At 47.6% G+C, this 22,427-nt stretch overlaps 3 protein-coding genes across 7 annotated transcripts; 1 reads left to right on the top strand and 2 right to left on the bottom strand.

Moving 5' to 3' along the window:
* Positions 1–251: 251 nt before the first annotated feature.
* On the top strand, positions 252–6,713 carry PFDN5 (prefoldin subunit 5). Its single transcript, XM_028709769.2, has 6 exons — positions 252–395; positions 2,737–2,839; positions 3,236–3,267; positions 4,371–4,445; positions 6,055–6,160; positions 6,270–6,713. Exons 1-6 carry the CDS (start codon positions 324–326, stop codon positions 6,347–6,349), a joined length of 468 nt encoding a protein of 155 aa, XP_028565602.2. The 5' UTR covers positions 252–323; the 3' UTR covers positions 6,350–6,713.
* A 1,867-nt stretch (positions 6,714–8,580) lies between these two features.
* LOC114586340 (uncharacterized) lies at positions 8,581–14,410 on the bottom strand. Of its 5 annotated transcripts, XM_028709689.2 has the most exons (4): positions 13,951–14,410; positions 11,618–11,856; positions 11,016–11,130; positions 8,581–10,011 (listed from the first exon to the last, which is right to left on the bottom strand). In XM_028709689.2, the coding sequence occupies exons 3-4, from the start codon at positions 11,089–11,091 to the stop codon at positions 9,200–9,202; spliced, it is 888 nt and encodes a 295-aa protein (XP_028565522.2). In that variant the 5' UTR covers positions 11,092–11,130; positions 11,618–11,856; positions 13,951–14,410; the 3' UTR covers positions 8,581–9,199. The 5 variants fall into 5 exon arrangements, with proteins under 5 accessions (XP_028565522.2, XP_028565541.2, XP_028565513.2 ...); XM_028709708.2 differs by lacking the exon at positions 11,618–11,856 and having other exon boundaries at positions 14,024–14,410; XM_028709680.2 differs by lacking the exon at positions 11,618–11,856 and having other exon boundaries at positions 13,955–14,410.
* Positions 14,411–17,669: 3,259 nt separating this feature from the next.
* LOC114586332 (uncharacterized) lies at positions 17,670–20,707 on the bottom strand. The gene is made up of 2 exons (XM_028709649.2): positions 19,789–20,707; positions 17,670–18,220 (listed from the first exon to the last, which is right to left on the bottom strand). The coding sequence occupies exons 1-2, from the start codon at positions 19,829–19,831 to the stop codon at positions 17,670–17,672; spliced, it is 594 nt and encodes a 197-aa protein (XP_028565482.2). The 5' UTR covers positions 19,832–20,707.
* Between the last annotated feature and the right edge of the window lie 1,720 nt (positions 20,708–22,427).

Raw genomic sequence — 22,427 nt, forward strand, 5'->3', positions numbered from 1 at the left:
AAGAAACAGGTTCGTCCCACGGAGCAAAACAACACTGAGCCGAATCACGAATCACCGGGCCGGGCCTGGAGCAGCCAGCGCTCCGTTTGACATCCTTACATAAATTCTCTATGTAGCCTCCTCGCCACTCTCGCCCCTCAGGAGAAGGACGCCGACATGCAACCGGAAGTGAGTGCGGCGTGCGGCATTGCCGGCTGGCTCTTCCCTCTTTGGCCGTTGCTAGGGAGGCGGGCGGAGCTTCCGGTAGGTGCCGAGTCCCAATAGGCGGACTGATCATAGACTCCGCCGGCTGGAGAGGCGCCTTTCCCACCTCGCCTCCCAAGATGGCGCAGCAGGTGAACATCACGGAGCTTTCGCTGCCGCAACTGGAGGTGCTGAAGAACCAGCTGGACCAGGTGAGGGAACGAGCCTTAGCGACTGGGGGCGAGAGGGTCGGGTGGGGAATGAACGGCCGGCCGCTTCCCGCTCAAACTAGGCTGAGGCGGGAGAGGGAGGCTGGGCGGCCGCGCCTAAGGCAGCCAAGGGGTAGGAAATGAATCGGAGATTTAGGGCAGAGATGGGGAACCTGGGCTTCCCTCTCCCCGCCCCACAAAAAAAACACCCCACTTTCCAAGGCTCCGCTGGACTGCGACTCCCATCAGCCCCACGTAGCATGGCCAATGGTCGGGGGTGATGGGAGTTGGAGTCCCAACCGCCAGGTTCCCCACACTCGATTTAAGGCATTTTTGAAATGTCCCATGACAAGGGAAAATTCAAGTGTGCCTTACAGGTTCCATTTATGCCAGTGTTTTGAAAGCAGTGTGTCCTGTAGAAAACAAAATACAGTGGTACCTCAGGTTACATACGCTTCAGGTTACATAAGCTTCAGGTTACAGACTCCGCTAATCCAGAAATAGTGCTTCAGGTTAAGAACAGTTTCAGGCTAAGAACAGACCTCCGGAACGAATTAAATACTGAACCTGAGGTACCACTGTACATAATGGTTTTAAAAAATGCATGGGTGCTGTTAATTTGCCATTAAAGTTTGGGTCACAATTCAAACAAGAATAATCGCACCACCCCATCAAAAAAGGCCAATGCTATCCTAGGCCGCCTCCGCGGAAATATAGTGCCCCGGGGATCAAGGGAAGTCATTGGATTGCTCTTATTCTGCCTTGGGTCAGACCACGCCTGGAAGAGCTGTGTCCGATTCCGGGCACAACAGTTTAAGAAAGATGCTTAGAATCAAAGGAGGGCAAATCTAGACGATCGAGGGTCTTGCAAAATGAGAAATGGTTGAGGGGGGGGTATGTTTAACCTGGAAAGAAGAGACCGAGAGGAGTTAGGATTGCCACCTTCAAATATGTCAAGGGCTGTCACATGGAGGATGGAGCGAGCTTGCTCCAGAGGCCACAACCTGAAGCAACGGATTCAAGTTACGAGAAAGAAGATTCCTGCTAAACGTCAGGAAGTAATTTCTGACAGCTAAGAGTTGTTCGATAGTGGAAGGGACTCCCTTGGGAAGTTGTGGGCACTCCTTCCTTGGAGGTTTTTGATCTGTCATAGATGCTTTATTTGAGATTCCTGTGTTGCAGGGGGTTAGACTTTTGAGTTTGTTTCAACTCTACAATTCTATGATACATGGAAGTATATTCCACAGGACTCAGTGGGGGCATACTCCCCAGTCAGTGTGTATAAGGACGCAGCTCAGCCTCCTTTCTGCAAGGTCTCCAGTGGAAGGGAGAAGGGCCAGAATCAAGGGTTGGGGGGTGGGAAGAGAAAGCTAAATTCTTCACTTGAGCAGCATTTAGTGGACGCCTCTGAGCTTCCTGCCTCATCATCCTGTGAAGCTCAGGATCTGAGTCCCAGGGGATCTGGGTATCCCTACTCTCAGGAGGGGATGTGGGTGGCGCTGTGGGTTAAACCACAGAGCCCAGGAAGGTCGGTGGTTCAAATCCCCGCGACGGGGTGAGCTCCCATTGTTCGGTCCCTGCTCCTGCCAACCTAGCAGTTCGAAAGCACGTCAAAGTACAAGTAGATAAATAGGTACCGCTCCGGTGGGAAGGTAAACGGCGTTTCTGTGCGCTGCTCTGGTTCGCCAGAAGCGGCTTAGTCATGCTGGCCACATGACCCAGAAGCTGTACGCCGGCTCCCTCGGCCAATAAAGCGAGATGAGCACCGCAACCCCAGAGTCGGCCATGACTGGACCTAATGGTCAGGGGTCCCTTTACCTTTACCTTACTCTCAGGAGTACCATACTGCTTTTGAAGCGGAGGGCTTTGAGTAAGATTGGATCTCCATGAACTTTAGATTTTTTGGTAACCAACCTACCTCTTTCCTGTGGAGATTCAATCCTTTGCAAATATTTGTGTAGTACATGCATGCTTTCTTTTTTTGTCACTTCCTTGACCTGGTTTGTGATGCTATGGGAAGATCAGGTAGCCTCAGTCTTCATTGTCTTCTTCACTTCAGTAATCCTTTCAACATTTTGATGTTATCTTCCTGTTAAGAGATTGGGAAGTGAGGGATGAATCACTCCCCTCACTTTGTAGTCTTTCCCCTCCTCCAAGTGATTGCAGAACTTTGTGAGTGTCCTCCAACGCTACAGGGCTTTTTGATGGGAGCAGTTGGTGTTTCATTGAAGCAATATCCCACCATTACTAGAGTAATGTTTGTAGTACTTATAGTAGAATAGTGGCCCCTGGTGGCAAGAAAGTTATTTGATGCTGAGCCTTGATTTTTGTATGCCTTCTATAGGAAGTGGAGTTCCTTTCTTCATCCATTGCACAACTTAAGGTGGTGCAGACAAAATATGTGGAAGCCAAGGACTGTCTGACAGTTTTGAATAAAACCAATGAAGGCAAGTGACTCTTTATTTTAAAATTTATATCCTGATTTCCCGCCCCTGAAAAAGAGGAATTCAAAGTGGGTTACAACAATGAAAATGCAGAACATTGACACAAATACTAAAAGTTAGTAGTGATGTATAATGATTGTGTTAACTTTAGGTCAAACATCTTCCTTGTTCTACTCCTTAGAATATGAGTGAAACATACCTTACTGTGGTTTCTTAGAAAATGGTATGAAAGATAATATGAAGGAGCTCAATGGTAGTTCCTTCAACTCAGATGTGTGTTTTTTTATGTTTTACAAAAGTAACCAATAAATTACGTGGCACAATTGGATTCTGACTTTGACAAATCATTATTGTGGAGATGCTCTGTAATGTAAGAGTCCTATATTTTTGTCTCATCAGGTAAAGAACTACTGGTCCCACTTTCCAGCTCTGTATCCTTTCCTCAAGGAGTTGGTGGTATGGCAGCAGCACAGCCTACAGCGCAAAACTTTTCTCCCTTAAGCAGCCATTCTTTTCCTATAATTTGACCATTGGATTAATCTGCAACAAAGTGTCTAGAACAGGCACAGAGAACCTGTGGTTTGCAGATGTCGCTGAACTACAACTCCCATCATCCTAAGCATTGGCCTTGTTGGATTGGCCTAAAAGGAGTTGGAGTCCAACAGTATCTGGAGAGCCACAGGCTCCCGAGCCCTGGCATAAAACTTTTCAGGGAGCAGCATCTCTCATAGAATCCTTCCATCCTCTCATCTGCGACCACATTTGTGGAGACACCTTATTTGAAGAGTGGAAAGAGTTCTCTCTGGAGCCCGTTTCATGATTCAGAGTAAAAGGCTTTAGCCTTTGGGAGTTTTTCAGCAGCTGGGTTGAGCAGGTACATCTTGCACTGGCTACCTGGATTTTTTTATCTTCAGCACTTGCATACTCCTATTCCCCATGGTTCTTGATTTTTGTCCTACTACCCCAACTGTTTTTGACAAATGATTGGTTTTAGAATAAGCGCTACGCATTTGTTTAAACCAAAGTTGAAAGGTTTAAGTAAGCTGGCTGCAGTTGGAGAAGGCACTCCTTGGGAACTGTATCCCCAATTGTTTTGACAACTCATGCCTTTAATAATGTTGGATATTTTACATGTGTCATAATGGAGACTTTAGTGTCAGTGATACGGTGAGGTCACAGTTATAAGCTGACATCACTGACACTCAAGTCTCCATTATGACATATGTAAAATATCCAACTGCAGCCGGCTTACTTACACCTCATCGTATCATGTGGTCCTGCAACTTAAAGATCATTTGCATCTTCAGGCTAAAACAGCTCACTGGGCTGCTGTTGACCAACCAAGGTAAAATATCCAGTCTTGTCTGGATTGAGCTTCTATGTATTGGCTGTCATCCCGTCCGTTGGTAAGACATCAGTCTAGCACATGGTAGCTTGAGCATCCATGTGGAAGAGCCACACACAGGTTGTGGCTTACCTGCATGTCACATGGTTCCTCCCTGTTCCTTCTGCGTTTCCTTAACCTCTCTCACAGATGTACGTTCCTGGGAAGCTTTCTGATGTTACCAATGTCTTGATAGATGTAGGAACAGGTTACTATGTAGAAAAGGTAAGACTTCCGTTCTTAAGATTCACGTGGAATTCTTATTAAAGCAGCTGCATGGTTTGAGTTCGTGTGAAACGTTGGGGCCTGCTGTGGTCTAATGCTCCAGTACTTTCTGCCTTGAACTGTTGGGTTGAGTTGAACCGTTCTCAAGGCAGATTTTGGTATTCTGCCTGAACTGACTGTTTCTGGGGCTCTCAATATGGATGAGTTTTTGTGGGGCCCTGAAAGCTTATCAGCCCGCCCTCTTTGTCACATTTCCCATCATGTGTATTTGGGCCAGGGGATGGGAGGCAATGTCATTGGGAATGTACAAATTGCATTCCCATACCACTGTATAACCATAGCCGGCTTCATAAACGGGGGATTTGAATCAGAGATCGGGGAAAGGGATTTCTTGACAAATATGATTGTTTTGATTTGGTGGATTGCATTTCTCTGCTGCTTTTCCATTCAAATGAACCCCAAAAGTGGCTTACAAACAGTAAATAAAAATAACATAATAGAACCTCACAATCACAGCATAAATTATATAATATAATTAACAAAACAATTACAATATTAACAAACCAGCAACTAGAAAATAAGCTAAGAATCACAGTAACAGCATAAGTCATATTATATGATTAACAAATCAGTAAGGCATTTATAACCTATATAACAATATTAACAAAATAACGACTAAAAAAATAAGCTAAGCATTATTAAGTTCATACAGAAACACACTCTCTTACCTCCAATGACTCATAAAACTTTGGCTTTATTTATTTCATTAAAATTTAATTCTGTTAAGGGGGAAGCTTTCATTTTGTATGTAATATCTGTGCCTATAGATTTGTGCTGCTAGTGTGCACCAAAGATTTATGCTGCTAGTGTGCCTGGAAGAGCACATTCCCTCCATGTGAATTAGTAAGAAAAATTGAGAATAGTAAGAAGAATTAGTAAGAAAAATGGAGTTGGGGACCAACAGTGGGCTCCTCAACAGTTTTTGGTCCCAGCAAACGCTCAATTCTGCCCATTGTTTTTTCTGGCTGTCTCTAGAAGATTGGTAAATGGATTCCAGTGTGGATTGGTCCAATAGTATGGATTCAGTGTGCTGCTGGGGAGCTGATGCCATGGGCCCTTTCAACATTTTAAGATAGATCCATGTTTTTTGATAGTGACCACACCATCCGGCATCAAATATGAAATGGCCATTGAATAGACTTGTTACTGGAACAGGCCTAACCCGAAAAGGAACAAATGTTCCTCTTTGGGCATGATGTCTAACAAATTTGAAAGAGAAGGCCAAACAGTTCCAGTAAGACTAGTAACATTTCTTAGCAGGGGTTTCATATATCCAGAGAGATAGACTCTAGGGCAGGTGCGAGTATAAAAGATTCAGAGCACACCAGACTGGTTAAGGGTTCCCGTATGGTGTTGGACTACAAGTCCCACCATCCTTTGCTGGCTGGGGCTGATGGGAGTTGTAGTCCACAGCATTTGGAAGGGCACCAGATTGGAGAATTCAAAATTGTTTTGAATATGCCTGCTTAGCGGTTTAAGGGTCTTGCTCAGCACCCTTTGCCTAGAAAGCTATTTTGACGATATCCACCAAGTGCGTTTGATGTTGCAGTCAGTGGACGACGCCAGAGATTTCTTCAAGAGGAAGATTGATTTCCTGACGAAACAGATGGAGAAAATCCAGCCGGCGCTCCAGGAGAAGCACGCCATGAAGCAAGGTGGGGCCTGAGGGCAGGCAAAGCCCTGGAATTGGTGAGGCTCCATTTTGATCTGAGCAGCTGTGGCTGGGGTGAAGGTCTTTACTCTTCTTTGCTTCTTCTTTTGCAGCTGTAATAGAGATGATGAGCCATAAGATTCAGCAACTAACAGCAGCGGGGACCTCACAGGCAGCCGCCACAAAGGCCTAGCAAACACTGGTCACACACATGCCTTCGCAGTTCACCATTTTGTGATGTAAACCCGATTTTGCTGCCCCAGGATGCAGCTCTCCATTCAGCTGTGCATCTGAGGGTGAGGAGGGGGTGGGGCGTTAGTTGCTTTAATAAATACGGGGTTGTGATATAACAAAATCTTTTATGGGAACAATGACCATTTTGAGGATCCCATCCTTTTAAGGCGACGGGCTTTCGCCAGTTTTATTCTTGGGGTGGTTGTTATGTATTGCTGATTGTGACATGAGATGGCCTTTCATTTTTAAAGCCCAGTGGGGAATTTTTGTCACTTGTAAATGGAATTGTACAAAATAAACTGGTAGGATGAGAGAAAATGCAATGTGTGTGGACCCGCTAGTGTGATCTTCAGAAATGGGAGGCGAAGGCAAGGAACTGGGAAATAGAAGGGAGCAGCTGTTAACCTCTTTAGATCTTTGGCAAATAACATTAATTAGATATATGTATGAAATGATATTGAGGGAGAATATGTCTATGTTCTAGGGCTGAGTATTGGATTGTACATTCACTAGGTATCTTAATAATAATAATAATAATAATAATAATTTATTTATACCCTGCCCATTTAGCTCAGTTTCCCCAGCCACTATGGGTGGCTTCCAATCGAGTGTTAAAACCAATACAGCATTAAATATTAAAAACTTCCCTAAACAGGGCTGCCTTCAGGTGCCTTTTAAAGATAAGATAGCTGCTTATTTCCTTCACATCTGAAGGGAGGGTGTTCCACAGGGCGGGCGCCACTACCGAGAAGGCCCTCTTAGTGTGGTCATGAGCATATTTATTCCAAAGTAAATCCAATAGGGCTGGTTTGCACTGCAAGCTTTGGACTCACATACTTTCCCCCTTATCCTCTGCTGCAGCATCAAGGAGGAGTCCAGAAGCTTTTTGTTTCTGTTTTAGAATAGGTATAACCATCTGTGTCATCTTAACCCAGACAAACTAGTTAATTGTAACAATGATTAGTTGAAAGAAGCAAACTTAAGACCCTTAGGGGCGCACTCATATAGCAAGTCCCACAAGCACCAGTGCCTTTGCCCCCTCTCTCTTCCCCAAATTGGCTTGGTGGAGAGCTCCCAGAACAGCATGGGAGGGGGATTGTTCCATCTGGAAAGCTGAAATGCTTGCACTGTCTGCATGATTGCCATAGCACTATGCTGAATTTCTCTCAAAGTTTATGAAGCTTACTTGCTTCAGCCAGAGGGCGAGGAACAACCAGGCTTCCTGAAGTTCATTCCGTTAATGCTAAACCCATGGGCCTCCAGTTGGGACTTTCAACTCCCATCATCTTACGCCAGAATGGCCAGCGGTCAGTGATGATGATAACTGGGAGTCCAACACCATCTGGAATGGCTCAGCTTCCCTGTCTCTGCATTAAACCATGGTTGAGCTATATCCAAATGCAGCCATAGAATTCAATAAGCCCTAACACTTTCAGCTAAAGCACGCTTAGTACTATCTCCTCCATATAGAGACATTTCGTAGTTGTGTCAGCAGTCTGAATCTGTATACCTCTCACTCACTTGTCTCCCTGTGTGATGAAGGACTATTTGTAAGTTTTCTCAGGAAACCAGAAAGCAAAGATGTTTCATTTAATAGGGGGGAAACAACAACTTTCCTCCCCTGCAGGAACCCTCAGCATCTGAAGAACTCACTTATAGGCCAGATAATACTGTTACTACTATTGTAGAGGTCTATCCTCTGTAGCTTTTGCTTGACTGTAGTTGATAAAGTATGCTTGTAGTAACATAGTGATAGGTGGAGAGCTGTGGGTATGCAAAGTATTTATCAGGAGAGGAACATGAGGAGGCTGGGAAGATCAAGACCTATCTATGAAAACTGTCTTTTGCATAACTAGCATCCATAGCCATAAACACAAGGAACAGCTTTAAAATGAACTATGTTCTGCCCCAGATGCCCAGTTTGTACCCTGCACTGCAAAAAAGACTTGCTATGTTCTCTTGTTGGGCTTAAGCATCTTCTAGTCCATAGTGTCTCCTTTTCTTCTTCTTCTGTACAGCCCATCAGCCACCACAACCTCCCAGTGAGTGGCCTTTTTATCAGTGCCGTTCATCTCCTGTTCAGAATTTGGTCCATCTTCCCATTCCGCCACATTGCCTACCTTTGTCTCTCGAACTGCCCTTGTTCGATCGCAAACTTCTGAAAGAAAGAACGAGTTTGGCACTTTGAGATCAGGAGATACACAAAACTTTTATTTCACAAGGTTTTGTTCAATCTCCCTGTCCCCTCCTCAACCGCCGTCCAATCTCCCCTGCCCCAATGGTCCATGCTCCTTCCCTGAGGCAACACAGTTCTGCTGCGAGATGCTTCCTCGTCTGAATTCTTTCTTCCATCCAAGTCTCAGGGAGACTTGCTGACTGGATCTCTTCCCCCTCCCTCCCCTTGAAGGTCTTCTATTATGGCTTCTAACTAAAGAATGCCCCCCCCAACACACATTGTATGTACAGGAGGAGGGTCCAGGGCCTGTAGATTCTCAGCAGGTGAGTTTGTGCTCCGCTTTCATTCTGCCCCACAGGCAGTTCGAGATCTGGGATGCAACCAGTCTCTCTCCCGACAAGGGCCTGAAGTCAAAGCTCTGAGCGCTGTCTTCTCTTCTTCCCTCCTCCTCCTCCTCCTCCTCGTCACCACCCAGTGGATTTTGCACGTTGGCCCCATCAGGGCCTTTGACCTGGTCAAGCGACACCCAGGTTGCAGTCCAGAGTCACCTCGGACCCCAACCTGTAGTCTTCAGGCCGCAAGCCTGGGCATCGACGTTTGGAATTCCTCTCCCGCAGGGGGGAACGAAAAACCTCAACGCACAAAGATGGGCTTGTGCACTCTCTTGTGGCGGATGAGCGTGGTTCTCTTGGTGAAGCACTCTCCGCACTCCACGCAAATGAAGGGCTCCGAGGGGGCGACGCCATGGTGAGCCACGCGGTGGCGCTCCACCTCGGAAGGTGCCCGGAAGCGCTGCCCGCATTCCGGGCAAGGGTGTCCGATGGGGGAGTCCGTGTCGTGGCGCAGGCGCTGGTGTTTGACCAGGCCGGCCGTGTGCGCAAAGCCCCGCCCGCACTCGGGGCAGCGGAAGGGCCGGGCACCCGTGTGCGTCCTCCGGTGCTTGGCCAGGTTCTTGCTTTGGGTGAAGCTGCGCCCGCAGTCCCCGCACGTGTAAGGGCGCTCTCCCGTGTGTATGCGCTGGTGCTGGATGAGGTTGGAGCTCCAGCTGAAGCTCTTGCCGCAGTCCCGGCAGACGTAGGGTTTTTCGCCGGTGTGCGTGCGCCGGTGCTGCACCAGGTGCGAGTTCTGCGAGAAGCTCTTGCCGCAGTCGGTGCAGGTGCTGGGCCGCTCGCCGGTGTGCGTGCGCTGGTGCCGCAGCAGCTTCGACCAGTGGCTGAAGCTCTTGCCGCACTCGTTGCAGATGAAGGGGCGCTGCTTGGTGGAGCGCGAGACCACTGCAGCGGCAACCGCCCCCTCGCCCTCGCCATAGCTGTCAGGGGCTAGAGGGCTCCCCTGCCGGTCCACTGCTGGTCCTTCCTGCTGGGAATTTGCCTTCCAGTTGGACTGTCCATGCTGAATGCCGGATTGGATGGTCTCGTGCTCCAGATCATCTTCACCTTTGTCAGCTGTAGGGAAAAAGAGCCACATAGATCAGCCACAGGAGCAATGCACCAAGACCCACAGGCTGATCCCCAGAAGTCAGAAGAACGGGTCTTTAAGTTTGAGGCTTTCAAAAATGGGGAACCCACCAGGGCTGAGTTTAAAAACAGCCACACACCTGCTCCATAATACTAATACAAATAATAATAATAATAATAATAATAATAATAATAATAATAATATTTATACCCCGCCCATCTGGCTGGGTTTCTCCAGCCACTCTGGGCGGCTTCCAACTGAATATTAAAAACAATACAGCGTCAGACATTAAAAACTTCCCTAAATAGGGCTGTCTTCTAAAAGTCAGATAGTTATTTATTTCCTTCACATCTGATGGGAGGGCATTCCACGGGGCAGGTGCCACTACTGAGAAGGCCCTCTGCCTGGTTCCCTGTAACCTCACTTCTCGCAGTGAGGTAACCACCAGAAGGCCCTCAGCGCTGGATCTCAGTGTCCGGGCTGAACGATGGGGGTGGAGACACTCCTTCAGGTATACAGGACCGAGGCCATGCAAGTGTTATGAAAAAGCTAATGGTGCAACCCACATTTATTATGATAGTTTGTATAATTTCTCCCATTTGGCATAGTTTTATTGCACCATTCCTACGATTTTCCCTAAGTGGCCAAGAAAAGCTGGTTTGGTTTAAACTTGCCAGTGGTTGTCCTGTCTGCATGCGAAACACCAAAATGATAGCTAGTGTGTTTGCCCATGACCCTATTCTACATTTCAAGTTCAAGTTTACCTTCCCGCTGGAGCGGTACCTATTTATCTACTTTGACATGCTTTCAAACTGCTAGGTTAGCAGGAGCAGGGACCGAGCAACGGGAGCTCACCCCGTCACAGGGATTCGAACTGCCGACCTTCCGATCGGCAAGCCCTAGGCTCAGTGGTTTAGACCAGGGCGTAATAAAAATGTTGTAATAATAATAGGATCTACACAAGGATGTGCAACTGAGCCAAGCATCTCACCTACGTAGACTCTCCGTACAATCCCGCCATCATCTGAGCTGTGGATCTCCAGATGACCTGGGTCTTCACAGTCCATCTCAAAGAGCTTTTCCCCCTCCAAGCCAGAATGTTACTGCTATGGGGGGAATGAGAGAGTTGAAATCAGAGGAAGAATCAAGCATTTCTGGAGTTGGTAACAGATGTTCACAAACAAGCAGTACTGGGTGAAAGGGAACATAATTGTCTACCGCTTGAGATCGCTCAGCCTCTCCTCTGACTAACAAGCCATGCTCTCTCGTCTTCTGGTGGGAGCCATGCTGGTAGAGCGAGGCCTATCTAGCTCTGCTAATCTATGACCTCCACTTGGGAGGACTCAACCTCTACACCGAAAAGTGCCAAGGCTTCACAAAATGGCACGCTCTGATCTAAAAGCCCTGCCCTGTAAAGCCCACCCTGCTCAGCGGTGACCAAAATGCACTCTGCACGCGTTAAGCAACACTCTTTTTGTAGTGCCTCAACACGTTTCAGGGTTTGAGCCCCAACCTTGAAAATATGTTCCAGGGGTATTCCCAAATCAAACTATGCCTTGACCACAGAGCACAGAGCAAAAGCACTCCAGTTACCAGTGATTTGAATCTCATCCTTTCACTGGGAACGTGAGAACGCCTCCTAGCATCTCACGAGATGGGGAATCAGCTACTTTGTTCTGAAACTACCGCAGCGGTGTAGAACCTGTGTCCCTCCACGGATGTTGGATTCCAACTCCCATCAGCCCCAGCCGGTATAGCCAACAGTCAGGGAAGATGGGAATTGTAGTGCAGGGCCCCCGAAACAGTGTTCAGTGCTACCAGCCCAGCATTTCCTGAAAAGATACAGGGGAGGACCAGTATACAACTTAAACCTTAATTGCTGTTCCACTTTTATTATTTAACAAGGGAGGAACCAAAAGGAACCATTCAAATAAAATACCAGATAAATTGCACCCATCATTCACCGGCCCATCTAGCCCAATGCTGCCTACACTGGTTGGCAGCGGCTCTACAAAGTTTTAGGCAGACTTCTCTCCCAACCCTACCTGCAGATGCCAGGGATTGATTGTGCACACAAAACAGGTGCTCTGCTATGAAGTCAAGGCCTCATCCCCTAAGCGGCAGAAGCCCTCTATGCTGATCCAGCAGGGCTCCTCTTACATTTAACCTATTATTTCCTGCCCTGACTTTCATCAGCTCTCCAGGCTCTGAAACAGAGGTCTCCCCCCAAAACCTGCTTCTCCCCCTCGCCCACTTCTCTTTTAATTGTCCCAGACTGAAGCAGGAACCTTCTGCACACAAGAGCATATGCTCTCCCACGGAGTTATGTTCCTGCTTCAGGAACTCTGTGCTTCAGAGTTATTGCTCTATCCATAGGCAACTTTAACCGCTGAATCGATGGATTAAGACCAATTGCATTTGGCAGGATTCACTGCCAAGAAACTGCATGGGATTGCAGCCATGTAATCAAGCTACTGGTGAGCATATTCCTTTTCTAAAAAATGCTGCCAACTGTAAGCCTCCCACAATATGAATCCGGTCAACCAGAAGAACATCGGGGGGGGTGTGGAGATGAGGGCAAAAGATGATGATGAGAAGAAGACAAAGAAGGAGGAGGAGAAGGAGGAGGAGGAGAAGCTTGTAGCTTGTTGCACATGGGGACCTAGTGACAATGAAAATGAAATAATAATAAGCTTGTTGCACATGCGGACTTAGTAACAATAAAAATGAAAATCAGGCCACTAATGCCTAACCATCCTTATAAAGGGTAAAGGGACCCCTCACCATTAGGTCCAGTCGTGGCCGACTCTGGGGTTGCGGTGCTCATCTCGCTTTATTGGCTGAGGGAGCCGGCGTACAGCTTCCGGGTCATGTGGCCAGCATGACTAAGCCGCTTCTGGCGAACCAGAGCAGTGCACGGAAATGCCGTTTACCTTCCCGCCGGAGCGGTACCTATTTATCTACTTGCACTTTGACGTGCTTTCGAACTGCTAGGTTGGCAGGAGCAGGGACCGAGCAACGGGAGCTCACCCGGTCGCAGGGATTCGAACCGCCGACCTTCTGATCTGGAATTCCTAGGCTCTGTGGTTTAACCCACAGCACCATCCTTATAACAACATATTACAGAGGAACGGCCATGTAAGCTCCTTGCACACACACAAACAAATACAAAGAGCAATCACGTGGCTGTTGCGCTCATGCCACAATAAATCTGTTAGCCGCAATACTTAGAGCTTTAAATAGTGTCTTCTAAAGTTAAAAACCAGCCAACAGCACCTTCCCGTACTCCAAACCCCCACTCCCCATTTTGCACCGCTCAGGAAGATAAAGACCCATCCCCACGGCCGCCTTACTCAGCCCCGGAAACCTCTAACTTGATGCCCCGCAGCGATGCTTCGCTGCACCCCCGGAGCCGCAACTTTGAAAATGACAGCTTTCTGTCTCGCCCGAGGTGGCCATCTTGGGATCGAGCAATGTCATTGGGGGCAGAGGCGAGCAAGCAGGTGGTGGAGGAACGGGGGGGGGGGCAATCGGCGGCCAGCCGGACCCCGAAATCCTGCAGATCTGAGCCGCGATGCCACATCCCCGGAGAGAGGGAACCATTTCGAGATTGCACCGACGTGAGAACGAGAGAGAGAGAAAGAGAGAGCAATGGGAAGAACAAGGAAACTCTCAACAAGGGTTGCAAGAAGGGAAGAAATCTGATCAATAATAAGCATGCAAATTATTTTGCAAAGTGAAAAAAAGGGCGCAATGCTGCCCACTCGGGATGCGGTTTGCAGAGGGAGGGAGGTCGTGCCTGGCGATGCTCCCCTTGCAAATCTTGCCAATTCCGCTTGCAAATCTTGCCAATGCAATGATCTCCCCCCCACTTCCCGGTATCTCCCATCCCCCCACCCCCCGCAGATCCCTCGGTTCAAACTCACTTGCCCTGGGAAGATGAAGGAAGCAAGGTAACCCGTTCTGATTTATTCTTATTTTTCCAGACACCACCCCCACCTTAGGCAAGAGAAAGGAGGCTGAGCCACGGCAGCGATTGCACTCCAGCTCAACTCTCAGCTCAGCTCAGGGGGCTGCTGGGAACAGGAAGGTCCCAGTTAGATTTAATCCCCTATTCCACCTCCTCTCGGCTGCTGTATTTCCTGGTGATCGCTAGGAAGAGGGAGGTATTGCTAGCTCTATGGTTAAGAGATGGGGAGGGGGGCGGTGTTGTCCTAGTAAATCAGCATGCTTTCTTGAAAAGGAAAGTGCGGTGTCTATATAGATGCACCCTGAGGGGTGAAAGATGCCGTCGGAAAAGTTGGTGGGCGAGTTTCTTCTCCGTTAGGGACGGGCAGGTCAGCAGCTGGCTGAGAGCTGTTAACTTATATGCAGAATTCATCATGCGAAAGGCTGGGCTGGATGAATCCCTAGCCGGAATTAAGAGTGCCGGAAGAAATATCATCAACCTCAGATATGCAGATGACACAACATTGATGGTAGAAAGTGAGGAGGAATTAAAGAACCCTTTAATGAGGGTGAAAGAGAAGAGTGCAAAATATGGTTTGAAGCTCAACATCAAAAAAACGAAGATCATGGCCACTGGTCCCATCACCTCCTGGCAAATAGAAGGGGAAGAAATGGAGGCAGTGATTTTACTTTCTTGGGCTCCATGATCACTGCAGATGGTGACAGCAGCCAGGAAATTAAAAGACGCCTGCTTCTTGGGAGAAAAGCAATGACAAACCTAGACAGCATCTTAAAAAGCAGAGACATCACCTTGCCAACAAAGGTCCGTATAGTTAAAGCTATGGTTTTCCCAGCAGTGATGTGTGGAAGTGAGAGCTGGACCATAAAGAAGGCTGGTCGCCAAAGAATTGATGCTTTTGAATTATGGTGCTGGAGGAGAGTCTTGAGAGTCCCACGGACTGCAAGAAGATCAAACGTATCCATTCTTAAGGAAATCAGCCCTGAGTGCTCACTGGAAGGACAGATCCTGAAGCTGAGGCTCCAATACTTTGGCCACCTCATGAGAAGAGAAGACTCCCTGGAAAAGACCCTGATGTTGGGAAAGATGGAGGGCACAAGGAGAAGGGGATGGCAGAGGACGAGATGGTTGGACAGTGTTCTCGAAGCTACCAGCATGAGTTTGACCAAACTGCAGGAGGCAGTGGAAGACAGGAGTGCCTGGCTTGCTCTGGTCCATGGAGTCACGAAGATTCGGACACGACTAAACCACTAAACAACAACACCCTTTTCTTTGGCAATGCACCCAGAAGGTGCCACCAGAAGACCCTCAGAGTAGGACCAGGGCCAGCCCACCCGCGTGGCAAGATCTTGATGTGGATATTTATTCAGCTGAGATTCCTGCATCATTGCAGGGGGGTGGACTGGATGACCCCTGGCGTCCCCTCCAACTCTACAATTCTGTGATTCCATCTTTGTTCCTCTTATTCCTTGGTGGGGAGGTGGGGCATGTGTGCCATTTTGTGGTGTTGTAAACAAAATATGCCCCTTTTCCCTTATGGGGTATCCAAGAGTCCTTACGTGGGCTCCCTATTGGTCAGAGAAAATAACAGAGGCCAAGCAGAGAACATTGAGAAGCAAAGCAGCTAGTAAGCCTGATCTTTATTGATCTGTTGCAACAGAGTGCTCCCCTCACACGCCGGAAAGGAGGAGGACCCAAAACCAAGGTGTGCCTGCCCTTATATAGGCATTTTAAATTCCCTGCCCTGGAGCTCAAGACCACCCCTCCATACATCATACATACATCACAGTGATGTATGGAAGTGAGAGCTGGACCATAAAGAAGGCTGATCACCGAAGAATTGATGCTTTTGAATTATGGTGCTGGAGGAGACGCTTGAAAGTCCCGTGGACTGCAAGAAGATCAAACTTATCCATTCTGAAGGAAATCAGCCCTGAGTGCTCACTGGAAGGACAGATCCTGAAGCTGAGGCTCCACTACTTTGGCCACCTCATGAGAAGAGAAGACTCCCTGGAAAAGACCCTGATGTTGGGAAAGATGGAGGGCACAAGGAGAAGGGGATGGCAGAGGACGAGATGGTTGGACAGTGTTCTCGAAGCTACCAGCATGAGTTTGACCAAACTGCAGGAGGCAGTGGAAGACAGGAGTGCCTGTCCTGAGAGGACGAGATGGTTGGACTGTGTTTTATTACAGTGGTTTGCCTCAGGTGCCAAAATATATTGGGTAGGGTTTACAGATACTTAAGCCCAAGGCCATTAAGCAAAGGAGGACTGGCTTACCCTGCCATACATTGAATAAAGATAATGTCACATTTGTGGTCTGAAGAGGGGACCCCTGTAACTCCAGGATTTAAAATAATGTAAGGGTGCCACTGACAGGATGTGCATACCACAGCATCCCGGATCATATGGAAAAAAGCCTCATATATTTCAGGGGAAGCAGTGTGAGGAACGTTGTGGTACTCTGCATTAATTCCACCACCACCTATTGATGTACCTGCCAAAGGGTGGAAGTTGACTTAATTTTACACAACCAGAAGTAGAGGAAAGTTACCTAAAACAATACAAAAAAAAATATTTATGTATGCAACCACGGCCCCTTGAATGCTATTTGCCCCAAGATGGAAAGAAGAAAATGTCCTGACAAAAGAGGAATGGTGACAGAAAATACTAGATTATGCAGAAATGGCTAAGTTTAACAGAAGAATAAGAAATCAAGAGGACAAAGTTTTTAATAAAGAATGGAAACTGTTTATTGAATATTTACAAGACTATTGTAAACAGATTAAGACATTAGCAGGATTAATGTAAAAATGTGCAGTGATATAAAACATATATTGAATATATGGGATAAATAATAAATAGGTTTAATTTGGAAATGCAGTAAAAATATTATAAATGTAAGGAACCGCAGAAAGAGGGGGAGGGGAGTCGAAATATGACACATGCAGTAAGTTGCTTTTTAATAGGTTTTGCTTTTGTTTGTTGTAAAATGAAAATTATAATTTTTTAAAAAGGAGTAAATTGGCTACCATCTCTTCTGGATCCTGTGTGCGTTTGGCTTGTCCTAGCGCAGCATGAGAACCAGGCTATTGAGTCCCAAAATATAGAATCCTCACGTGCTTTTGATCCCATATACAACCAAACTAGAGCCAAAACTTGGAATGTGAGTGATTTTTCAAAGTTTAGTTTCAAAACCTGACTTGGAAGTATATTTAAAGCTTTTCAGCTTTGCTGATTCACTTCAAGATGGTCATAGTAAAGTGTTTCTGACACCCAATTTTTTCTTAAACCCATCAACAGTGCAATTCCTCGCATGCCTTCTTAGACCTAAGTTGCCTTGGGTTTGGTGTGTATAGGATTGCAGCCTAAAACCTGTACAGGAGAGCAATGGGTGGGAAAATTAACTTGGAAGGATCAACTTTAACTTTCTTTTTGCAGGCAGATCTGAGTTTAGAAAATGTGCACGAGAACATTCCCTACAAAAACCTGTTTCAGTTTTACATATCGGCCTGCTCTTTTACACAGTATGCGGTTTGGTTTGGTTTTGTAGCTCACCCCTACCCCAAACGCTAAGCTACGTGCAGTTTCTGGTGCCTCCGGAAACCCTCCCTGCACTCCTCGCAGATATAAGGCCTCTCGTCCGTATGGGTGCGCCGGTGACGGATTAGGTTCGAGCTCACGCTGAATCGCTTCCCGCACTCCACGCACGCGTAAGGCTTCTCTCCCGTGTGGGTCCTCTGATGCTGGAGCTCTCGCTGAAGCGCTTGCTGCAGTCCCTGCATTGGTAGGGCTTCTCTCCTGTGTGTATCCTCTGGTGGGTCAGCAGGTTGGAGTTCTGGCTGAAGCCTTTGCCGCAGACAGCGCAGGTGTAGGGCTTCTCCCCTGTGTGGGTGATCTGGTGCCTGACGAGGTCCGAACTGTGGCTGAAGCCCCTGCCACACTCATTGCAGATGGTGGGCCTCGCGAGGGGTCTTTGCAGGGCCAGGAGATCCTTCAGCCTTTCAATGCCTTCCTTGCACTGGGATGATACACCAAACGTCCTACTAAGGGCTGTGTTTTTCCTCTGCTGCCTCCCCGGCTCGCCTTGGCTCTCGCAGTCTCTTTCCTGACTGCCGCTGTCCAAATTTCTCCCCTGTGTGTGTTCCTCTGCCCCCTGAAGATCTGTTCTTATGGGGTCTTTCTGGGTAAGGCTGCTTGCCTTCCTTTTGCTCTCCATTATTTTGTATCCTGGAAAGAGAATTCAGCTATCAGCAGAATATATCTAAGTGGGGTAGGAGAGCTGAGGGGGGAAATAATTCATACCTGACAACCAATGCTCCCCTTTGGTTTCTGATAGTACATGGGTAGATAAGTCTAAAACAAATTTTCATAGCCCTCTAATGTTGTGTATGGTGGCTCATTTACCAGAAGTAATGTATTTAGTGTTAACTCTGGAAGCTTTATGGGGACGCGGGTGGCGCTGTGGGTTAAACCACAGAGCCTAGGACTTGATGATCAGAAGGTCGGCGGTTCGAATCCCCGCAACGGGGTGAGCTTCCATTGCCTGGTCCCAGCTCCTGCCAACCTAGCAGTTTGAAAGCACGTCAAAGTGCAAGTAGATAAATACCGTAGGTACCGCTCCGGTGGGAAGGTAAATGGCATTTCCGTGCGCTGCTCTGGTTCGCCAGAAGCGGCTTAGTCATGCTGGCCACATGACCCGGAAGCTGTACGCCGGCTCCCTCAGCCAATAAAGCGAGATGAGCGCCGCAACCCCAGAGTTGGCCATGACTGGACCTAATGGTCAGGGGTCCCTTTACTTTTACCTTTTACTGGAAGCTTTTGAATGTGAAAGGCATCATTTTCTAATTCTGAGAGATACCCTACTGGGGCACCTTGATTCTAATTGCAGTACAGCACTTGACATGCCATGGTGTTTAAGTATTATATAATATTCAAGAGGTGGTACACCACAGGATTAATATTTGACACTGTTGCTGCAACTGGCAATAGTGTACGCACACAGGAACAGGGAACTCTGTCCCAAATGCAGAGTGGTCAAGTGAGACTGAATTGGCACACTCCTTGCCACCAGCAGCTCTCTGAAAACATTTGTTGTGTGCTAAAGTTGTGTGCTAGAGTCCAACAGTAGGATTTGTGTTATTAATAATATTCCATCTAGAGTTATGAGTGAGTCCAACCCCAGGTCTGGCTTTTCAGCCACACCATTTGTCTGTTGGGTTCCTCCTGTTAGAACAGGACAAAGGTCTATCCAGGGAACAAAGACTGATTCTTCTGGTTGTCACAGATTATGATATAGTGATGTGAGGTAAAGGTAAAGGGACCCCTGACTATTAGGTCCAGTCGTGGACGGCTCTGGGGTTGTGGCGCTCATCTCGCTTTACTGCCCAAGGGAGCCGGCGTTTGTCCGCAGACAGCTTCCGGGTCATGTGGCCAGCATGACTAAGCCGCTTCTGGCGAACCAGAGCAGCGCATGGAAACGCCGTTTACCTTCCTGCCGGAGCGGTACCTATTTATCTACTTGCACTTTGACGTGCTTTCGAACTGCTAGGTTGGCAGGAGCAGGGACCGAGCAATGGGAGCTCACCCTGTCACGGGGATTCAAACCGCCAACCTTCTGATCGGCAAGTCCTAGGCTCTGTGGTTTAACCCACATCACCACCCACGTCCCTCTGATGTGAGATAAGGGTGTATAAAAAAAATAAGGGATTGCACAACAAGCAGAAAAACACAAATGAAAACTCGATTTCAAAATATTTTCAAATTCAGCCTTGATTCTATTTGCAATAAAAACTAACCTGCTGGCTTGCCCCCTTCCAAATACCCTCTGGACAAGGGCATGTTGAGACACAGTCTGGGTGCATGTCAAACCCACCAGAGCAACAGCAGTCAGCCCCCACCCTTGGCATCTGTAAAATGGTAAGAATGAAGCTACCTTGCAGAGAGATAAGGAATTCAGTGCTTTGCACTTCATTGTACTGTACAGCAATGAAATTAAACACCCACACCCACAATGGGAAAGGAAAAACATCAACCCCCAGTACTGACACTTCAGGAGTGTGGCTTGATTCAGAGCATAGTGAAATGATGAGATTTGGGGGTGGGCTGCTGCAACAGCTTCAGATTTTCTTTTGTTTTTCATACGTATTAACTGGAATGCATTTTATTACAATGACTGTAAGTACAGCACTTTCCCCAGAATCCTGTCACTGACAAGAGTCCATCTGTCCAATAAAGCACATCTGATAAAAAACAGAGTTTCCTTCCAGCAGGCAGAGTCCGGACCTAGTTGCTGCTGCTAAAGCAAATCGTCCTCCACGCTTCCCCATCTTGCATCTACTCACCGCTGCTTTGGGCGCGGAAGATTTTTTGGTTTTGGCTGCTGCATGTACCGAGAGAGGAGAATTCACTGCAGGCACCACAGGGAAACCCAGAGCCAGATTTTGCTCAGCTCCACCAACATTTAAGGTGGACTCTAGGGAAAGGAAAGTCCTTTCTCCATCCAGCCCCAGCCTCCACCTCCGATCCTAGGAGGCGACAGATGTGGTTGCATTCGCTGCTGCTTTCATCCTTGCCTTCCCCTTTGAGCATCTGACTGGCTGGCTTTGCTCCTCTCAGGCTGGAGGAGCGTGTCTGGGATGAGGGGAAGAGCTGTCTTTTGTTCAGAGACAGCAGAGGTCGGATTCAGCCAGTGGCATCCTCAGTGATGCTCTTGTTTTATTTGCACTATTTTATTTGCCTCCCCTTAAGTTATCCACCCAAGCATGAAGATACAGTCTTCCAAGTCTAACTTTACTATCTGCAGACTGCAATGAACCCTATTAACGATGATAATTATGATGCTATTTTAAGCGAAACCTCCAGGCATGGAATTCCCAGACGATGGGAACAGAATTCCCAAAAAAGACGATTAAGCTGTATGTAATGCCACCCATGGGACGTGGGTGGCGCTGTGGGTAAAAGCCTCAGCGCCTAGGGCTTGCCGATCGAAAGGTCGGCGGTTCGAATCCCCGCGGCGGGGTGCGCTCCCGTTGCTCGGTCCCAGCGCCTGCCAACCTAGCAGTTCGAAAGCACTCCCGGGTGCAAGTAGATAACTAGGGACCGCTTACTAGTGGGAAGGTAAACGGCGTTTCCGTGTGTGGCTCTGGCTCGCCAGAGCAGCGATGTCACGCTGGCCACGTGACCCGGAAGTGTCTCCGGACAGCGCTGGCCCCCGGCCTCTTGAGTGAGATGGGCGCACAACCCCAGAGTCTGTCAAGACTGGCCTGTACGGGCAGGGGTACCTTTACCTTTACCTTTAATGACAGCAGCTAGGATTCTTTATGCACAAAGCTGGAAGGAAGAAGTTCCCACCAAAGAAGAATGGAGGGTAGGCAAAGCTTACAGAAAAATAAGAGAGCCTGATGATTGTTTTGTGGTAGAATGGAAGCCCCGTTTGGAATATTTAAGTGGAAGCTCCTTTTGGAATATTTAAAGAAATATTATGGTATGATCATGGGCATAAGCAGGATTTTTTGGGGAGAAGTCATGGGTAAAAATACCACCCCAAAAGGGGGACAGGCTTTGGTTGGGGGTGGACAGAACCTCAGTTAGTTGAGTACTTTCGATGCTGGGGCCCCCCCGCTATGCCCATGAGTGTGATGAATTTCCGAGCAGGATTTGAACTATGAGCAACAGACAGGCTTAGAGATTATTGTGTCGTGGTTATGAGAGAGACAAGACAAGGGTGCAGCTAGGGGAAGAAAATAAAAACACCATGGAAAACAGGAGGGGAGGTCAATAAAACCAAAGAGAAAATTATTATGTGTTGGAATGTATTTTTGGATATATATATATATATATATATATATATATATATATATATATTATAATAAATTAAAAAATGAATTAGAATAAAAAGAAGGCATGCCCAGATGTTGCCAGCCTTCACGTCACATTTGCAGACTTCTTTGTAACGCAGAGCCGAACAAAATTGTGCATGGGACCTGAATAATAATAATAATAATTTATTATTTATACCCTGCCCATCTGGCTGGGTTTCCCCAGCTACTCTGGGCGGCTTCCAACAGAACACTAAAATACAATAACCTTTTAAACATTAAAAGCTTCCCTAAACAGGGCTGCCTTCAGATGACTTCTGAATGTCAGGTAGTTGTTGTTCTCTTTGACATCTGGTGGGAGGGCGTTCCACAGGGCGGGCGCCACTACCGAGAAGGCCCTCTGCCTGGTTCCCTGTAACTTGGCTTCTCACAGTGAGGGAACCGCCAGAAGGCCCTCGGCACTGGACCTCCGTGTCCAGGCAGAACGATGGGGGTGGAGACGCTCCTTCAGGTATACTGGACGGAGGCCATTTAGGGCTTTAAAGGTCAGCACCAACACTTTGACTGGTGCTCGGAGACGTACTGGCCCGAAGCGCTGCTTTGCCTCTTCCTCCTCC

This window comes from Podarcis muralis, chromosome 2 (assembly GCF_964188315.1).
Source record: "Podarcis muralis chromosome 2, rPodMur119.hap1.1, whole genome shotgun sequence".
Classification (NCBI taxonomy): Eukaryota; Metazoa; Chordata; class Lepidosauria; order Squamata; family Lacertidae; genus Podarcis; species Podarcis muralis.

Coding starts and splice junctions, on each gene's coding strand:
- PFDN5 (XM_028709769.2), top strand. CDS start 324: ATGGCGCAGCAGGTGAACATCACGGAGCTTTCGCTGCCGCAACTGGAG. Junction 3,268..4,370: donor TGGTCCCACTTTCCAGCTCT/GTATCCTTTCCT, acceptor CCTCTCTCACAG/ATGTACGTTCCTGGGAAGCT. Junction 6,161..6,269: donor GAAGCACGCCATGAAGCAAG/GTGGGGCCTGAG, acceptor CTTCTTTTGCAG/CTGTAATAGAGATGATGAGC.
- LOC114586340 (XM_028709708.2), bottom strand. CDS start 11,091: ATGGACTGTGAAGACCCAGGTCATCTGGAGATCCACAGCTCAGATGAT. Junction 10,012..11,015: donor TGTACGGAGAGTCTACGTAG/GTGAGATGCTTG, acceptor TTTTCCCTACAG/CTGACAAAGGTGAAGATGAT.
- LOC114586332 (XM_028709649.2), bottom strand. CDS start 19,831: ATGCCCTTGTCCAGAGGGTATTTGGAAGGGGGCAAGCCAGCAG. Junction 18,221..19,788: donor GGAAGGGGGCAAGCCAGCAG/GTTAGTTTTTAT, acceptor TTCTCTTTCCAG/GATACAAAATAATGGAGAGC.